A 15,910-nucleotide genomic window follows, 5' to 3' on the forward strand; every position below is an offset into this window, starting at 1 on the left:
AGAGAGCACTGGAGGTCACCAGAAACCATATCATCAGCATTCTCTAAAACCAGGATGGTAAGGGGCACCTGGGTGGCTCGGTCAGTTAAGCATCCCACTCTTGATTCCCGCTCAGGTCATGATCACGTGGTCATGAGATCTAGCCTCTGTGTTAGGCCCCTCACTACTTGGGACTCTCGCTCTCTGTCCTCTGACTCACCACCCGCCCCCCAAGAGGCACATACTCGCTCTCAAAATAAAGAAAAATAAATCAAGGAGAGTAATGAGTCATAGCCACAATGCCCAGCACCTCCTTCCTGTATTCAGGCCCCGTTGCCCCAACTCTGCCCGAGTAGCGTCCAGAAACCAGAGAGGAGCAAGTTCGGCGGGAGCCAGGGTAGGAGCTGGGCTGGGCAGTGCTGGCGGTAATGAGTAAGCCCTCCCTTCCTCCCCAGGCCTCCCAGCGGGGCCTCCCTGACCCTTCAGCGTCCACTGAGCAGACAACCCCTGCCTTCCTTCTGGCCTCTCTGTGGTTCCCAGAACACCCCGGGCACGCCCTCACCTCAGGGCCTTTGCACACGCTGCCTTTCGCCTTCTGCCTGGAATGCTCTTCCCTCAATGTCTTCATAGCTCCCTCCCTCCCCTCCTCAGGTGGAGCATCACCTTCTGCTCTATCAACATGTCAGCCTCCCCCTCCACTCTCCATCCTCTTCCCAACTTTACTGCTCTCCACAGCCCCTCTAGTCATCTAACAAATTGGTTTAGTTTACTTATTTATCCTGCGTAGTATATGTCTCCCTCAGTAGAATGTGAGCTTCACGAGGACGGGGATTCGTATCCCTTTTATACACAACTGTCTCTGTGGCATCTGGATCATGCCTGGCATAAAGCGGGCACTCAATAAGGAATTAATTAATTAATTAATAGTTCTACCATGACCAAATTTGAGGTGTTCTGGGCAGACCACTTCTCTGGGCCCCAGTGACCCCGCCCATGGAAAGTGGAGACGGATGGGACCTGTGAGGAGGAAATCAAAGTAACAAGTGAGACTCGAAGTCCCCCTCCAGACTCCCCACCGCCGACTTTCTGACTGTGGGTCTGGGGCAAGTGACTTACCCTCTCTGATGCTCAGCAGAAGAGAAAATTCTACCTATTAAAACGAACAGCTGAGCTCTTAGAGCTCTTGCAAAGCTGCAGGCTCAGCTTAAGCCTCGGAACTGCCCTGTGACCAGGGAAGTGTTCCTCTGATTTTCCAAATGAGGGAACCAGTTCTGGGGAAGGGACTGGCCCACTTCGTCAGCACTTCAAGCCAGCCGGCCCCAAGCCACCCCTGGCCTTTTTAGCACCATGCAATCCTGCCTCCCTAGGATGGAGGAAACGACATAGAAAGCCCACCACAGGGTCCAGCACAGGATCAGCCACATTGACCTCCTCTCAGTTGCTTCCAGCCACAGGGCCTTTGCATCCCCTCTTCCCTGTCAGGCACACTCTTCCCTGCTCTTCTCGGAGAGCAAGAACATTTCCTGCTTTGGCCACACTGCATCTCCAGCGCCTGGCACACACCCAGCACCTACCAGGCACTCATCGAATTTACTAAGTGAATCAACGGGTGAAGGAAGGCAAAACTGAAATTTAATCTGGTGAAGTCATCCCTCAAAAAATGGAAACAAAGAGGGGGTGCCTGGGTGACTCAGTCAGTTAAGCGTCCAACTCTTGCTTTGGGCTCAGGTCACCATCTCGCAGTTCTCGAGATCAAGCCCCATGTCAGGCTCTGTACTGACAGCACGGAGCCTGCCTGGGATTCTTTCTCCCTCGCTCTCTGCCTCTACCCCACGCTTTCTGTCTCTCTCTCAAAATAAATAAATAAACTTTAAAAAAGTAAGTGGGTGAAAAAAGTTAAAATCTTTTTCTAAAAAATGGAAACGAAGTAATGATCTTTTCAGACAAACCAAGCCTAAGAGAGATTCACCACCAGCTGGTTAGGAGGAAATGACCCAAGTCTGAAGCCCAGGACGGAGGACAGAACGAAGAGCCCTGGAAAAAGTAAATCAGAATGAGTATCAGATGGTGAAAATAGGGGCGCCCAGGTGGCTCAGTCGGTTAAGCGTCTGACTTCACCTCAGGTCATGATCTCACGGTTCGTGAGTTCAAGCCCCGCCGTCGGGCTCTGTGCTGACAGCTCAGAGCCTGGAGCCTGCTTCAGATTCTGTGTCTCCCTCTCTCTCTGTTCCATCGCCACTCATGCTCTGTCTCTCTTTCGAAAATAAATAAACAGTAAAAAAATAAATTAAACAATTAGATGGTGAAAATAATAAAAATATCTTGCGGGGGGTAAAATGTTTGTCTTGGTAACTGAGAGAAAAACCCTGTGGGGCTACATATTTGAACAACGTGAGGAACCAACTCTATACCATTGATCTCCTCAGTAATGTCCCTCAGGTTGCCTGGCGGGCTCAGTCAGTAGAACATCTGACTCCACCCCCAGGTCGTGAGTTCAAGCCCCATGTTGGGTGTGGAGCCTACTTAAAAAAAAAAAAAATGTTCTTCCAGCAAGCGCAGAACATACATTCTACTCAGGGTGCCTGGGTGGCTTAGTCGGTTAAGCGTCCGACTTTCGCTTAGGTCATGATCTCGCGGTTCGTGGGTTCGAGCCCCGCGTCGGGCTCTGTGCTGACTGCCAGCTCAGAGCCTGGAGCCTGTTTCAGTCTGTGACTCCCTCTCTCTCTGACCCTCCCCTGCTCACGCTGTCTCTCTCTCTCTCTCCTAGAAATAAATAAAACATTAAAAAAAAAAAAGAAGATACATTCTACTCAAGGTCATGTACGTTTGCCAAAATCAACCATATGCTGGGGCATAAAGCAAATCTCAATAGATTTCAAGGGATTGAGATCACGTAGTTTCTTCTCCTATGCACTGGAATGAAGCTAGCAAACAAGCAGATACTCAAAACATCTCCCACGGGTTTGGAAACTAGACAGTACATTTGTTCCTTAAACCCCAAAGATGAGGGGCACCTGGCTGGCCACTCTAGATCTCCAGGCTGTGAATTCGAGCTCCACATTGGGTATAGAGATTACTTAAAAATAAAATCTTAAAAGGGGCGCCTGGATGGCTCGATTGAGCGTCCAACTTCAGCTTCGGTCATGATCTTTTGGTTCGTGGGTTCAAGCCCCGCGTTAGGCTCTCTGCTGTCAGCATGGAGCCTGCTTTGGATCCTCTGTCCCCCTCTGTCTCTGCTGCTCCCCTGCTCACTCTCTTTCTCTCTCTCTCTCAAAATTAAAGTAAACATTATAAAATAAAATAAAATCCTAAATAATAATAATAATAATAAACCTCAGAGATGAGCTCCAGTTCGTTCCACCTGGCCCAGGTGCCCATCCACGTGGCTGAGGGCGTGGGCACGATGCCTTTGGGTCAGGTGACCCACCCCAATGAGCAACAGCAGCCAGGGAGTGGCGAGTGACCGGACTCTGGGAGAAGATGGCAGTTCCCGTTTACCGGTTAGGTTCCAGAAACACATTGGTGGGGGTGGGGCGGAGCCTTGGGCACCGCTGAATTCTGGGGAACCAACAGAACAGCAGTCCTGGCCCCAAATGCTGGAAGGTATCAGCAGCTCTTTACCACACAGAGAAAATGCTCAGCGGGGGTGCGCCCGGGAAGGAGGCTGGAAATCAATCAGGACTAAGGATTGGGGGCTTCCGCAAAGACACTGCCTCTTGGGGCACGTGGGTCATCTTAATGTGTGAAGACTGGTGTAGGATTATTTCCTTAGGATTGGCCCAGAAGCAAAGGATCCAGACAGCCGAACTCCCTTCCGACGGCTTGTGCCTTTGCACCATGTGCAGCGACATGCATGAACTAGAAGGTATTCTGCTAAGTGGAATGAGTCAGACAGAGAAAGACAAATGCCATCAGTTTTCACTTATATGCAGCATCTAAAAACAAAACAAATGAACAAACAAGAAGCAGAGACAATACAGAGAACAAGTCCATGGTCACCAGAGGGGAGAGGGAGATGGGGGGGGCGGGGGATGAGCAAAAGGGGATGAAGGGGAGAGGGAGGACCAGGCTTCCAGCTCTGGAATAAATAAGCCACGGGGGTAAAAGGCACAGCCTAGGGAATATAGTCAGTGGTGTTGAAAACAATAGCGATGGATGGTGACCGACGGTAGCGACACTTGCCTTGAGCACAGCGTAGCGCACAGACCTGTCCATCACTGGGTCGTACACCTGACACTGACATAGCCTCACACGTCACCTATACTTCAATAAAAATATAACTCAATAGGGGCGCCTGGGTGGCTTAGTCGGTTAAGCGTCCGACTTTCGCTTAGGTCATGATCNTATATATATATAACTCAATAAAGCTTTGTGCCTCTGCAGAAGGGTGAAGTTTCCATTTCCCTGACCTGCCCGCATCGAGGAGTATTATTCCAAACATGGTTACACTGATTTAATAGTCGAATAGCTACACCTTACTTAGTTTGGTTTTTTTCTCCCATTGCTTACGATGCTGAGCATTTCCCTACGCGCTTTGCTTTTTGCTTAGAATAATGTTTTATTTGCACTATTTACCAATGCACTTCCTGTGCCTTCTTTGAAAGACTCAAGAGCCTTACTCTTTTTTTTTTTTTTTTTAGTTTTTTTCAATTTACTTTTGAGAGAGAAAGAGCATGAGTGGGCAGGGGAGTGGGGGGTCAAAGAGAGAGGGAGACACGGAATCCAAAGCAGGTTCCAGGCTCTGAGCTGTCAACACAGGGCCCGACGTATGGCTCGAACTCACGAACCAGGAGATCATGCCCCGAGTCAAAGTCGGACACTTAACTGACTGAGCCACCCAGGTGCCCCACGTGAGTATTACTTTTTAACAATCTCTTGAACTTCTACTGACATGAATTGGGCTGTTGACCATTTTAAGTGATTAAAAACTTTTACCTGGAAAATTTCCCAACCCACCAAAACCTTGCAAGAATTATACAATATACCCATATACACTTCATCTAGGTTTACCTATTATCATTTCCCAGCATTTGCCTTGTATGTTCATATGTAATTTTTTTTAGTGTTTATTTATTTTTGAGAGAGAGAGAAAGAGAGAGAGAGAGTATGAGTGGGGGAAAGCCAGAGAGACAGAGGGAGACACAGAATGTGAAGCAGGCTCCAGACTCCAAGCTGTCAGCACAAGAGCCCGATGCGGGGCTCGAACTCCTAAACCATGAGATCATGAGCCAAGCCGAAGTTGGATGCTTAACTAACTGAGCCACCCAGGCACCCCATATGTAATTTTTTTTTTTTTATCAACTGTTTGAAAGTAAATTGCAGGCTCTTCCCCACTAAATATTTCAGTGACTGTTTCCTAAGAACAAAGATGTTTTCCTACGAACCCTCGAAACTGTGACCCAAATCAGGAATTTATTACTGCTACAAGAGCATATCCAATATATAGGTCACGTTTGGATTTCACCAATTGCACCGAGAACATCCTTCTGGGTGCGTTTTCTGGTCTGATCCTGGCTCCAGTGCAGGCTCTCAGGTGCCTTCGGGCGGCTTTGATGTGGAACAGTCCTTTAGCCTGAACTTGTCTTGCACAACACTGAGACTGGGAGAGCACAGAGGTATTTTGCAGACCGCCCCTCAGGTGGGTTTAGTCCCCATGCTTCCCCACAGGCTGTGCCTCTGGGAGCCAGGACAGCACCTCAGGGCAGCTGCGACCCTCCCCCTAGGCGTGATGTCATGTCGCTGCCCATCCCGGTGTGTGAGCGTCAGATGTCTCCTCGGTAGAGGTGTGTGGGGGTTCAGCTATGTTCTTTCTTCTCAGTTACTGGTCTGACACCGCCCACTGGCACATTCTTGTTTTCATAAAACTGGGGCTTTGCAGCCCAGCTGGGGAGGGCAGCTCAGGTACCGCCGGGTTCTGGGGGGGCCACCCCTGGAAAGCTGTCACCCCTCCACCCCCTCACCAGTGGCCCCTGAAGCCTGGTCCATGCATCCTTGTTACACAGCATCCCAGCTGCAAGCTGACTCACTGTATTTACAGAGGACCCCAAGGCCACCTCCCGCTCTAGCCTCCACCCCTCCTTGGGCCTCGATCTCTCCATCTGTAACAGGAAGTGCCAGGGTTAGAATCCATCCAGTGTCTTGAGGAGGGCGCTCGGCATTTGAGTGGGACAGTTTTTTGTGGTGTGGGCTGGTCTTACAAACATTGAGTGTCCCCGGCCCTCACTCTGAAATACACCCCACAAACATTTCCAAATGGCTCTGAGAAGGGGGTTGTGGCCCCCAGTTGGGTGAGAACAGCTAGAGATGACAGCTAGTAATGTCAGCTGCTGCATACTGAAGACTTCCTATGTGCTGGCCTCGTACCAAGCACTTGATCTACATCATCCCATTTGTACTGCACACAATTCATTTTACAGATGAAAAACGCAAGGCCCAGAAAGCTTAAGCAACAGCCAGGAGATGTCAGAGCCAGAACCTCCATCCCAGGAAGCCTGACCCTTAATATCCCATTCCGTGCAAGGCTATCTGCCAGCGGAGGCAACATCACATACCGGTGGTGAGCCCAGGTTTCGGAGTTAACCCTGAGCGTGGGATTGAATTGTCGCTCAGCAAATATTCACCCTCACTCTTCCCCTCCCATTGTGGGGAGAGCAGACTTCCCTGCACCATCAACTTTGGGCCCCAGGGGCTTGCTGTGGCTAATGGAACGGGAATGGGCATCACTTAAGCATAGCCCTCAAATGTGCTTGTGTGGTTTGCTTTGCCTTCTGGTGCTCTGCTGACCTGCCATGAGAAGCACAAATCCTGGGTGACCACTGCCCCTTTAGCCTGGGCCAGAGAAAACCAACATGGCGGAGACCAGCTCAAACTAGACCAGCCAACCCACCCTCACCCTGCAGACACATATAGGAGCATTGACACTTGCCGTAAACCCCTGCGTCCAGGCTGGTTTGTTAGCCAGCATGATTGTAGCAAGAGCTGACTGATACAACCTGGGTTCTGAGACCAGCTTGGGCAGGTTGTTTTGCCTCTGCAGACCTCTGGGTCCTCATCAGCATAATGGTACAATACTAGTACTGATCTTATAGGCTTGTTGCAAGGATCAAAGGTGATGATGCTCTCAGCACAGTGCCTGGCACACAGAAAGCATTTAGTAAATGTATGCTATTCGTTACTGCTATCACTGCCGTTTCTACGACCGTTAGCTGTGACCGTCAGGATTCGGTAAGGAGCCCTAACCTCCATGCTCAAGGACATTCTGAGGCTAAGGAATTGGAAGGAGACTTGGCCCTAGGTTAAGAGGAGGGTCCCCTGGGAGCACTCTGCCCTGGTCCCCGAATTGCCCCCTCCCTGACCCATACTCCCCACAGTGAGAGCATCTGCAGTGGGCCGCCTGGGCACCAGATGGCTAAGTGCTTGCTGGTGAGGCGTGGCCGGGTCAAAGTGACCCACAGGCCACGGGAAACTCAGAGCCAACCTGTTTCCCCCTCCTTCGGCCCAGGACTTAGATAACCAGCGCTTTCAGATTGCAGGCTGGAGCCCAGCTATGGAGCACAGCCTGCATGTGAGCGTGTTACTGTTGTGGGTCTGTGTTTCTGTGTTTGTGTGTGTCTGTGTGTGTATGAGTTGTATGTGTGTGTGTTTCACTCTGCAGGTATACATGTCCATTTCAGTGTGTGTGTATGTGTGTTTCCAGGTGTGCGAGTGAGCTTCAGCATCTGTGTGAGTGTGTGTCTAGTTCACACGTGGGTGTGTCTATGTTTCAGCGGGGGGAGGGTTGTCCGTGTGTGTTGGCCTGTGTCTGGTGCCAGTGGGGGTGTGTAGGTGTGATCTGTGCAGGGGGGCGTACCTGTCCATGTTTCAGTATGTGTCAGTGTGCATCTGTGTCTCTGGGCATTGGCTGTGTGGTCGCCAGACGCAGGGCGTTACTGTCCATAACTGCCCGGGAACTGACCCGCAGCAACTCACCCCCTCCTGTGTACACTGGGGCCAGACACACCTGACGTCCCGTCCAGGCTCTGCCACTTAACCACTCGTTGATCCCGGGCAGATGTCCCGGCCTCCTTGAGCCCCCAGTTCCTCATGGGCTTGTCATGAGGGTCAAAAGCAATAAATCTTTCGACCGGCTGTCTGTAGGTGGCCTCTGCTGACAGACAGGAAGGAAGCTCAGTCATTCAGAAAGAGGAAGGGGGAACCGTGGAGCGGCCAGGGAGGTGCAGGCTGGGTGGTGACAATAGTAGATGCACAGGGAGGAGGTCCCCACACCTAGTAGCTTAAGGCGGCACCACGGGGCTCAAGGCTACCGCCTTTCTACTCTTCATGGCCACCTCATGGTTTTTGTTTGTTTTGTTAATTAATATGCCTTAGAGTACTTTTAGCTTTCTGGGGAAAGTGAGCAGAAAATACAGAGACTTCCCATATACTTAAAAACTATGGCTGGGGGCGGGGGGGNCAGCTCCCGATCTCAAGGTCATGAGTTCAAGCCCCACATTGGGCATGGAGCCTATTTTAAAAAGGTTTTTTTTGTGTTGAGATAAATTTCATTTTATTTACCGTTTTCTTTTCTTTCTTTCTTTTAAAGTTTATTTATTTTGAGAGAGAGAGAATGAGCAGGGGAGGGGCAGAGAGAGAGGGAGGGAGAGAATCCCAAGCAGGGTCTGCACTGTCAGCGCAGAGCCCAGCATAGGGCTTGAATTCATGAATTGAGAGATCATGACCTGAGCCGAAATCAAGAGTCAGACGCTCAACTAACTGAGCCACCCGGGTTCCCCTTAACCATTTGATTTCCTTTTACTTTTTAACAATTGGTAATCAGTATATGAGAAAGGGCGCTTGAAGCACCTGCAGTGGTGACTTTAACCTTGACTGCTGGCTCACTACTGATGGAGGTTATGTCTGCCGAGCAGCCACAGGACAGTGCCAACCAGTAAGTCGCTTGTGGGTCCTCATCTGGCAAAGATACCAAGTCTTAGAACCTTCAGCACGGACAGTTTTCTTGCAGTGATTCTCACAGTCTTGGTAGGCATCCAAACTGGTCCCTTCACAGTGAGATTCTTTTCCTTTGCGCCTCTGATCAAGTCGGCACATACCTCCTCCGAAGATTTTATGTGGTGGCTCCTTAGGGTCATTCTAATTCGGTGATCCGCCACTTCCGGTTCCACAGCTGTCTTTCCAGTATCTTAAGACGCGATGGCAGTGCTGTGGTTCTTCGTTCCTTGGGGACAGGGAACGGAGGGAGGCAGAGGCAGGAGTGGGGGACCCCGCCTTTCTGCAGCCGCCACCCCATCTTCCTCAAAGAGCTATTTCAACCATTTTAAAGTGTACAGTTCAGTGGTTTTTAGTCCCGTTCACAATGCCACGTGACCATCATCATGTTCTAATTCCAGAACATTTCCATCACCCGGCACAGCTGTCACCCTGCACCCCGCCCAGTCCCTGGCAACAACTAACCTACTTTCTGTCTCTACGAATTCGCCTCTTCTGGAAGAATCACACAATACGTGTGACCTTTTGTGTCTGGCTTCTTTCGCTTAGCATAGTGTTTCCAAGGTCCATTTACGTTGTAGTGTGTATCAGTACTTCATGCCTTACTATGACTGAATCATATTCGCAGTATGGACATACCACATTTCAAGTTCATCCATTCATCTGTTGATGGACACTGGGTTGTTTCCATAGTTTGGCCACTGTGAATAATGCTGTTGTGGACATTTCATGTACGGGTTTTGGTTGTTTTTGTTTTGGGGTTTTTTGTTTTGTTTTGTTTTGTTTAACGGATTCACTTTTCATTTCCCTTGGGTGTTCTCTGACAGTGAAATTGTTGAGTCATACTTGGGCTTTTGAGAAACTTCCAGATTGTTTTGCACAGTGGCTGCTGCATCATTTTACGTTCCCACCCTCAGTGCAGTTCGCAAGGGCTCCAACTTCTCCACAGCCTCAACAACACATGTTCTTTTCTGTCTTTTTGATTTACTCGCCCTCCTCCTAAGTGTGAAGCGGTGCCTCCTTGTGGCTTTGAATCGCATTTCCCTAGTAGCTAATGATACTGAACATCTTCTCCTGTGCTAATGGCTTTCTGTTTATCCCCTTTGGAGAAATGCCTGTTCAGATCCTTTGCTCGTTTCTAATAGGGCTATTTACCTCTCTATTATGGAGTTCTGAGATAAAGGGTAATTACACACGAGGAGTCATTTAAAATGTAATGGTGGCCATCTCAGCTTCTCAAGGGTGTTCAGCCCTTCCCCTGGGGAAACCCTGTCTCTAAGGGCTTGCTCCTGCCCTGCGGCATTTTCACACACCCACACCCAACTCCCCATCTCTGGTGGAAATGGAGCGCTTCTTCCCCTGTGAGTCTCTTCCAGGCAAACCCAAGACCTTTCACCCAATCAAGAGCTCTTTACAGCATTCTTCCAAAGGAGAGCTGTCTTCCTCTAAACATCAGGGCTGCGACTATCAGTGTATATTTGCAGAAACAGCTACAGGCAGCTTCTGAAAAGTAGAATTATGAGTTTGTTCTTCCAGGCACTACACATGAATGACTCCTAATTTTCCATTTCTCAGCTCAACTTTTCTTTCAGACCCCAGACTCTTCCACCTGCTGGACTCCTCCCCACAAGGTCAGGGAGGGGGGCGGGGGGCAGGGGGCCGGTGTGGTCTTCCAGGCATCTGGCCTTCAACCCCCTCCACTCCTAGTCCTCGACCCTAGGCCCCCACCCTCTGCACCACCCACACCCTCATTCCCTCCCTCCCTCGCTGCCACAACTAATCAGTCATCAACAATTGTTTCTCTGAAAGAGCTCCGCTCAGCCTTCATCAGCTCCCACCTGGACAGTCACCCCAGCTGGCCTCCCTGCCTCCACCCAACAGCAGGTAACTCCCCTGCTCAAAACCCTGCGATGGCTCCTTACTGCAGAGACCAAAACCCAATCTTCTTGGACTGAATCAGTTCCTTCATTTACTGATTGATTGCCTCACTCATTCAGCTGCCTGAGCACCTACTATGTGCACAGCACAGGGATACAGTAGGACAAAAGACAGGGTTTTGAGAAGAAGCAGATCGTTGCAGGGTGACCAGTGGTATACGATGGGCCTGTACGGGGACAATGGGGACAGNTTCACTCATTCAGCTGCCTGAGCACCTACTATGTGCACAGGGATACAGTAGGACAAAAGACAGGGTTTTGAGAAGAAGCAGATCGTTGCAGGGTGACCAGTGGTATACGATGGGCCTGTACGGGGACAATGGGGACAGAGAGGAGGGGACTAAACCCAGCTTGAAGGCAGACTCTTGGAAGAGAGAGCTCGCCGGTACCCACTCCTGCTCCAGTCACATCAAAGCACCTCCAACGCCCAGAATGCACCATGCTGCCTTTACAGACCCACTGAAGGCCTTTGGGCAAACTCCTCCAGCCTCTGACCTGGTTGAAATGTCTCCTCCTTTGAAAAGCACCCTGATCCCGTGCGGAGAGGACCTGATGGTCCTGCCTTTGAAACACGCCCGGCCCTACAGAGGCCCCATTACAACGTTGACCTCCTTTGGTTGTTATTTTAACTACGATTTTCTGGTAACTGAGTTGCCATCTCGGTTTTATTTTCTGCTGCCTGTCTGTGCCATTGACACACCAGGACACAAAGTGTGCCTCCCTCCTTGCACCTCAGCCCTCCACAAGGAAAAGGCAGCCTTCTAAAGCTCTGGCATCTGCTAATGCAGATACACACCCCCGGGGACATTGGCCAATGGCTGAGACATACGTGGTTGTCACAGCTGGGAGGTGCTACGGACATCTGGTGGGTAGAGGCCAGGGGTGCTGCTCACTTCCTACAATGTGCAGGATAGCCCCACCACCGGAAGTCATCTAGCCCAGAAGAGAACAGAGCCAAAGTTGAGGAACCCCATTCTCACCCCAGGTGTCAGGCAGGCTTCCTGGGGATGGCCCGTGCTCAGGTGGTTATGTTGAGAAGGCCCAGGTGCTCCGAGGGCCTTGGCCGGTGGCTCTGCGAGGAGAAACAGCCATAGACAGGGGCCTGGAGAGACGAGGAAGGGAGCCTGCTGGCCACCATCTCTGAGGGCCAACAGGTGTCCTCAGTAGCTCTGGGCACACAGCGAGACTCCATTTCCCAGCCTGCTTTGCTGTAAGCTATGGCCACATGACCAAGTTCCAGCCAGTAGAATGTGAGAGGAAGTGATGCAGGCCTGGTGCAAAGACCCTCCTGTGTGCCGCCCTCATCTCTCCTTCCCCATCCCCCTGCTGAATGAGAGGACCCTGGAGACCTACTTAGAAGACGACAGAGCCACAAGGGGGCAGGGGCCCAGGCCCTTGAATGACAGCACGAAGCAGACGCCAGGTACTCACTGGCTCCCACCAGCCCACATCCAGCTCATGTGAACAAGAAATCAATCTTCATTGTGATGTGCCCTGAGACCGCGGGGTTTACGAGTTAGAGCAGCAAATCTTGTTTAACTAAAACCACACTGGGTCAGCGGAAAGGTGAAAGGCGGAAGACAAAGGTACCCTTCAATTTTTTAGGGCTGACGAAGCCCTAAGCTCCCCTGGGATCCTGAGCAATTCTGCTCTTCTGTGGTTTTTGCCAAGCTTGGCATGTGGGCCTTCGAGTAGGCTTCGTCTGACTTTGAACCTGAGTGTCATATAACAGTCTGTACCAGTGAACAGTTCACGTTCTCTTTTTGGATGGACCGTGACCCTCTAGAGGGAAGGGTCTGGGCCCGATTTGCCGGATGTCACCAAGGCCCAGTAAAGGCCTTAGCACACAGCGGTCCTGAGGAGCAGTTATGAGCGTCTCTGAGTATGCAGGGTCCCTGATTGGCCCAAGCCACCCTCTCTACCGTCGTGTCTGTATCATTTAGGAACACATTCCCCTGCAAAAAACAAAACCCAACCGATAGAGGCTTAAACAAATAGGTAGAGGGTTCTGTTTTTCACATAACACAACCAGAAGCAAGCAGCTGCTAGGATCGGGGACTGTGACTCCACCTTTCCTAATATAATTCACCTTCCATCCTCAGGCTTTGGCCTCAGATCGCTGCCATGGCTCTAGGCCTCACACTGGGTACGAGACAAGTCCAAAGTCGGGGAAAAGCCAAGGGCCACGCTAACTACACCTGTCTTTTTTCATCAGGAGAGCAAAAGCTTTCCCAGAAATGCCCCCAGCAGACGTCCCACTTCAAGACTGATCGGCCAGAACTGGGTCACATGATCAGCATGAGCGGCTGGGAAATTTGGTAACAGAATGGTCATGACTGGCTTTTTTGATTAAAAAACCAATCGATGTTTTGTTGGCACAAACAGAGTAGGTATTAGGAAGTAGGCCGACGGGGTCTGCCTCAGTCCCCAGTCCTGTTTCTGGGGCTGCTGTCAGAAAGTCCCCTTGTTCTAGGACCACGGGGCCACCAGGCCTGGTCTTCTGCAGGCCCCAGGCTCTGTGAAGACACAATGGCCGGAGGGTTCGTGACTCCCTTCCCTGGTCTCTCACATCTGCCCCCGCCCCGCCCTGGTGCTGATTCTCAGTAAACCTCTTCAGCATAGACACGACGCCCTGTCCAAATGGCCTCTCCCAGCACAGACATCCCAGTTACTCTGGCAAAGCTAGACTCTGTCCCCAGGAGATGGGAGAAGAGCCCATGGGTCACTCTCCCGGGGAAGGCAGCTGGGTCACTGGTTTCTACAGAATAAACACTGCATTCCCAGTTACTCCCATTTGGGAAGCTGTCACATGTCCCCAAAGCCCTGGTCTTCTCATGTGAGCTGCAAATGACCAGCGAGGCTCACATACAGAATCCAGAATTCCAAGGAAATAGAAATAAAAATAACCAGTGGAAGGAATGGAATAGAACCACAAAGGGCCAGGCAGGCGACATCTAGCCTAACGTGGGCATCAGAGGGAGGCGGCCAGGGGACTGGGGAACAGGGTGATAGTAGCCAACATGTGCCAAGTACCTACTATGCACCAGGCACTAAATAAAGCCCATCACAGACATCAGCATCTTATTGGATCTTCAAGTCAGCCCAAGGAAGTACCGTTATCACCCCCATTTCATCCTCCACATAGCGAAACTGAGACTCGCAGAGGTAATGCCTAGCGTAATGTCCAGAATGTGAGCTCCGGTCAGATCAGCTTCCTTCCCCAGCCTGGTCATTCCCCGGCCGTACTTAAACTCCTTGTGCCTCAGTTTCCTCATCTATAAAATGGAAATGATGGTCGTCCCTATCTCATAGGCTCACTGGCGAGACTCAGTATGTCAGTGTGCATGGAACATTCAGAAGGGCTGGCACAAAATAAGCCCTCGATGTACATGCGCAAGTATTGTGATGCCCATTTCACAGGTGAGGGGATGGAAACGCAGGAACAAGTATGCGTATTTGCCCAGGATCAAGCAAGCGGGGAAGGGTAGAGCAAGCCAGGTCGAAGCCAGGTCTCTCCGACACCAGCACACACTCAAAACCACCAACCGATCAGCCTGACACCAATAAGCATGAGCCACTGGCGTCAGAAACAAGAGAACAGGTCTACACACATCAGACAGGGCAGTGGGTCACCGTAGGAGACCACAGGCAAAGCACACAGCCCAGGACGTGCCTCTCTGTGTCTGCATCCCCAGCAAAACAGTCCAGAAGAGAACAGTTGAATGAGTTTGAAAGCCTCAAGTGACTCCCATCAGTGGGTCTGTATTACATGCATCCAGGACACATTGCTCTGGAGAGACTGGAAGGCATGCAAAATTGCTCGGGGGCGGGGGGGGTGAGGTGGGGAGAGAGGCCCTGTAGCATCATCCTCCTCTTCCTCACTCACAGAGTTCTGGTCTTTGCACAGTGATGTGCCCAGCTACAAGACTGCATTTCCCAGCCTCCTTCGGAGTGGTGGTAGCCGTTGACCCGGAAGGCTTTGAGTAAGATGACTAGAGACCCTCTTTAAAGAGCCAATTAAACTACGAGGCAGGTCTGTGCCCCTTCTCCTCTCTTCTTCTTCTTCTTGCCTATAAAACAGATGAGACAGCTGGCGCTCCAGCAGCCATCTTGGACCCTGAGGTGACTTTGGAGATGGAAGCCATCAACCGAGGATGGTGGAGGCTGGGGCTCTGATGATTTCGTGGAACTGCCAACCCAGCCCTCAACCCCACCTCCAGTCATCTTTTATGTGAAAACTGATCCCTAATTTGTTTAAGGAACTGCAGTCAGTTACATTTTCTATCTTAGGGGTATCACCTTTAGAAGCACCCAGAAGTGGATTTGAATTACACCTCTACCACTTACGTGACTAGAGTAAATCCCTGATTACTCTGAGCCTCAGTTTGCTTCTCTGGTAAATGCCAATATTACTTCCATCTCATAGGGTTGTTGTGATAAAATAGTCCACGTAAAGTGGATTCTCTAGTGCAACCCGCAGGAGCTGGTGTTAGGAGCCCTGACTCGCTAGTTCCCACCCACCTCTGTGGCGGTCACCCACTCCCACGGCGGTTCCCGCTCCCCTTGCCCATTCCCATACCTTGAGTACCAGCTGTAGGCTGACCGCCTCGGGGAGACCAAAGCATTTAAACACCTCTCTGTTGGGGTCGCCCCTGCGCATGGACGACGTGTCCCGAGGAAGGCTGTCCTTGAAGATACAGGTCAAATGTCACTCCCTCTGAGAGGTCCTCCCTGATGACACCCACCCCAGCAGAGCTCTCCCTTCTTATCCCACAGCACCCAGATTTGCGTACTCCTCCCACCAAAGCAGGGAGCTCAGACTCCAAAGTCTCCAGGTGCCTCAGTACCTTAGGGAGGGGTGCAGCCCGCAGCTGAGAGAGCAGGCAGCCCCGCCCAAGGCTCCTCCTGAGTCCACGGCATTCCACCCGTCTCCGGGCCCAGATGGGGCCTGTGCACTCCCCCCCCCCATTCCCTTAACGCAGCTGCCCCGGTGCCCTTCTCTCACCTTC

At 51.1% G+C, this 15,910-nt stretch overlaps 1 protein-coding gene across 4 annotated transcripts in view; it reads right to left on the bottom strand.

The window, feature by feature from the left end:
• Window positions 1-15,910, bottom strand: part of PEMT (phosphatidylethanolamine N-methyltransferase) — a 101,335-nt gene that overhangs the window by 84,421 nt on the left and 1,004 nt on the right. The window contains exon 2 of one of the 4 annotated variants that reach the window (XM_077746608.1): window positions 15,481-15,588. In XM_077746608.1, the coding sequence (XP_077602734.1) occupies window positions 15,481-15,588 (108 nt within the window). Of the gene's footprint in view, window positions 1-3,312; window positions 3,459-7,947; window positions 8,096-15,480; window positions 15,589-15,910 lie in introns of those variants that run through there. The other 3 variants (XM_077746615.1, XM_077746614.1, XM_077746611.1) reach the window with 3 other exon arrangements.

The sequence above is a fragment of the Crocuta crocuta genome, unplaced genomic scaffold, assembly GCF_008692635.1.
Source record: "Crocuta crocuta isolate KB4526 unplaced genomic scaffold, BGI_CrCroc_1.0 scaffold139, whole genome shotgun sequence".
NCBI classification, from domain to species: domain Eukaryota; kingdom Metazoa; phylum Chordata; class Mammalia; order Carnivora; family Hyaenidae; genus Crocuta; species Crocuta crocuta.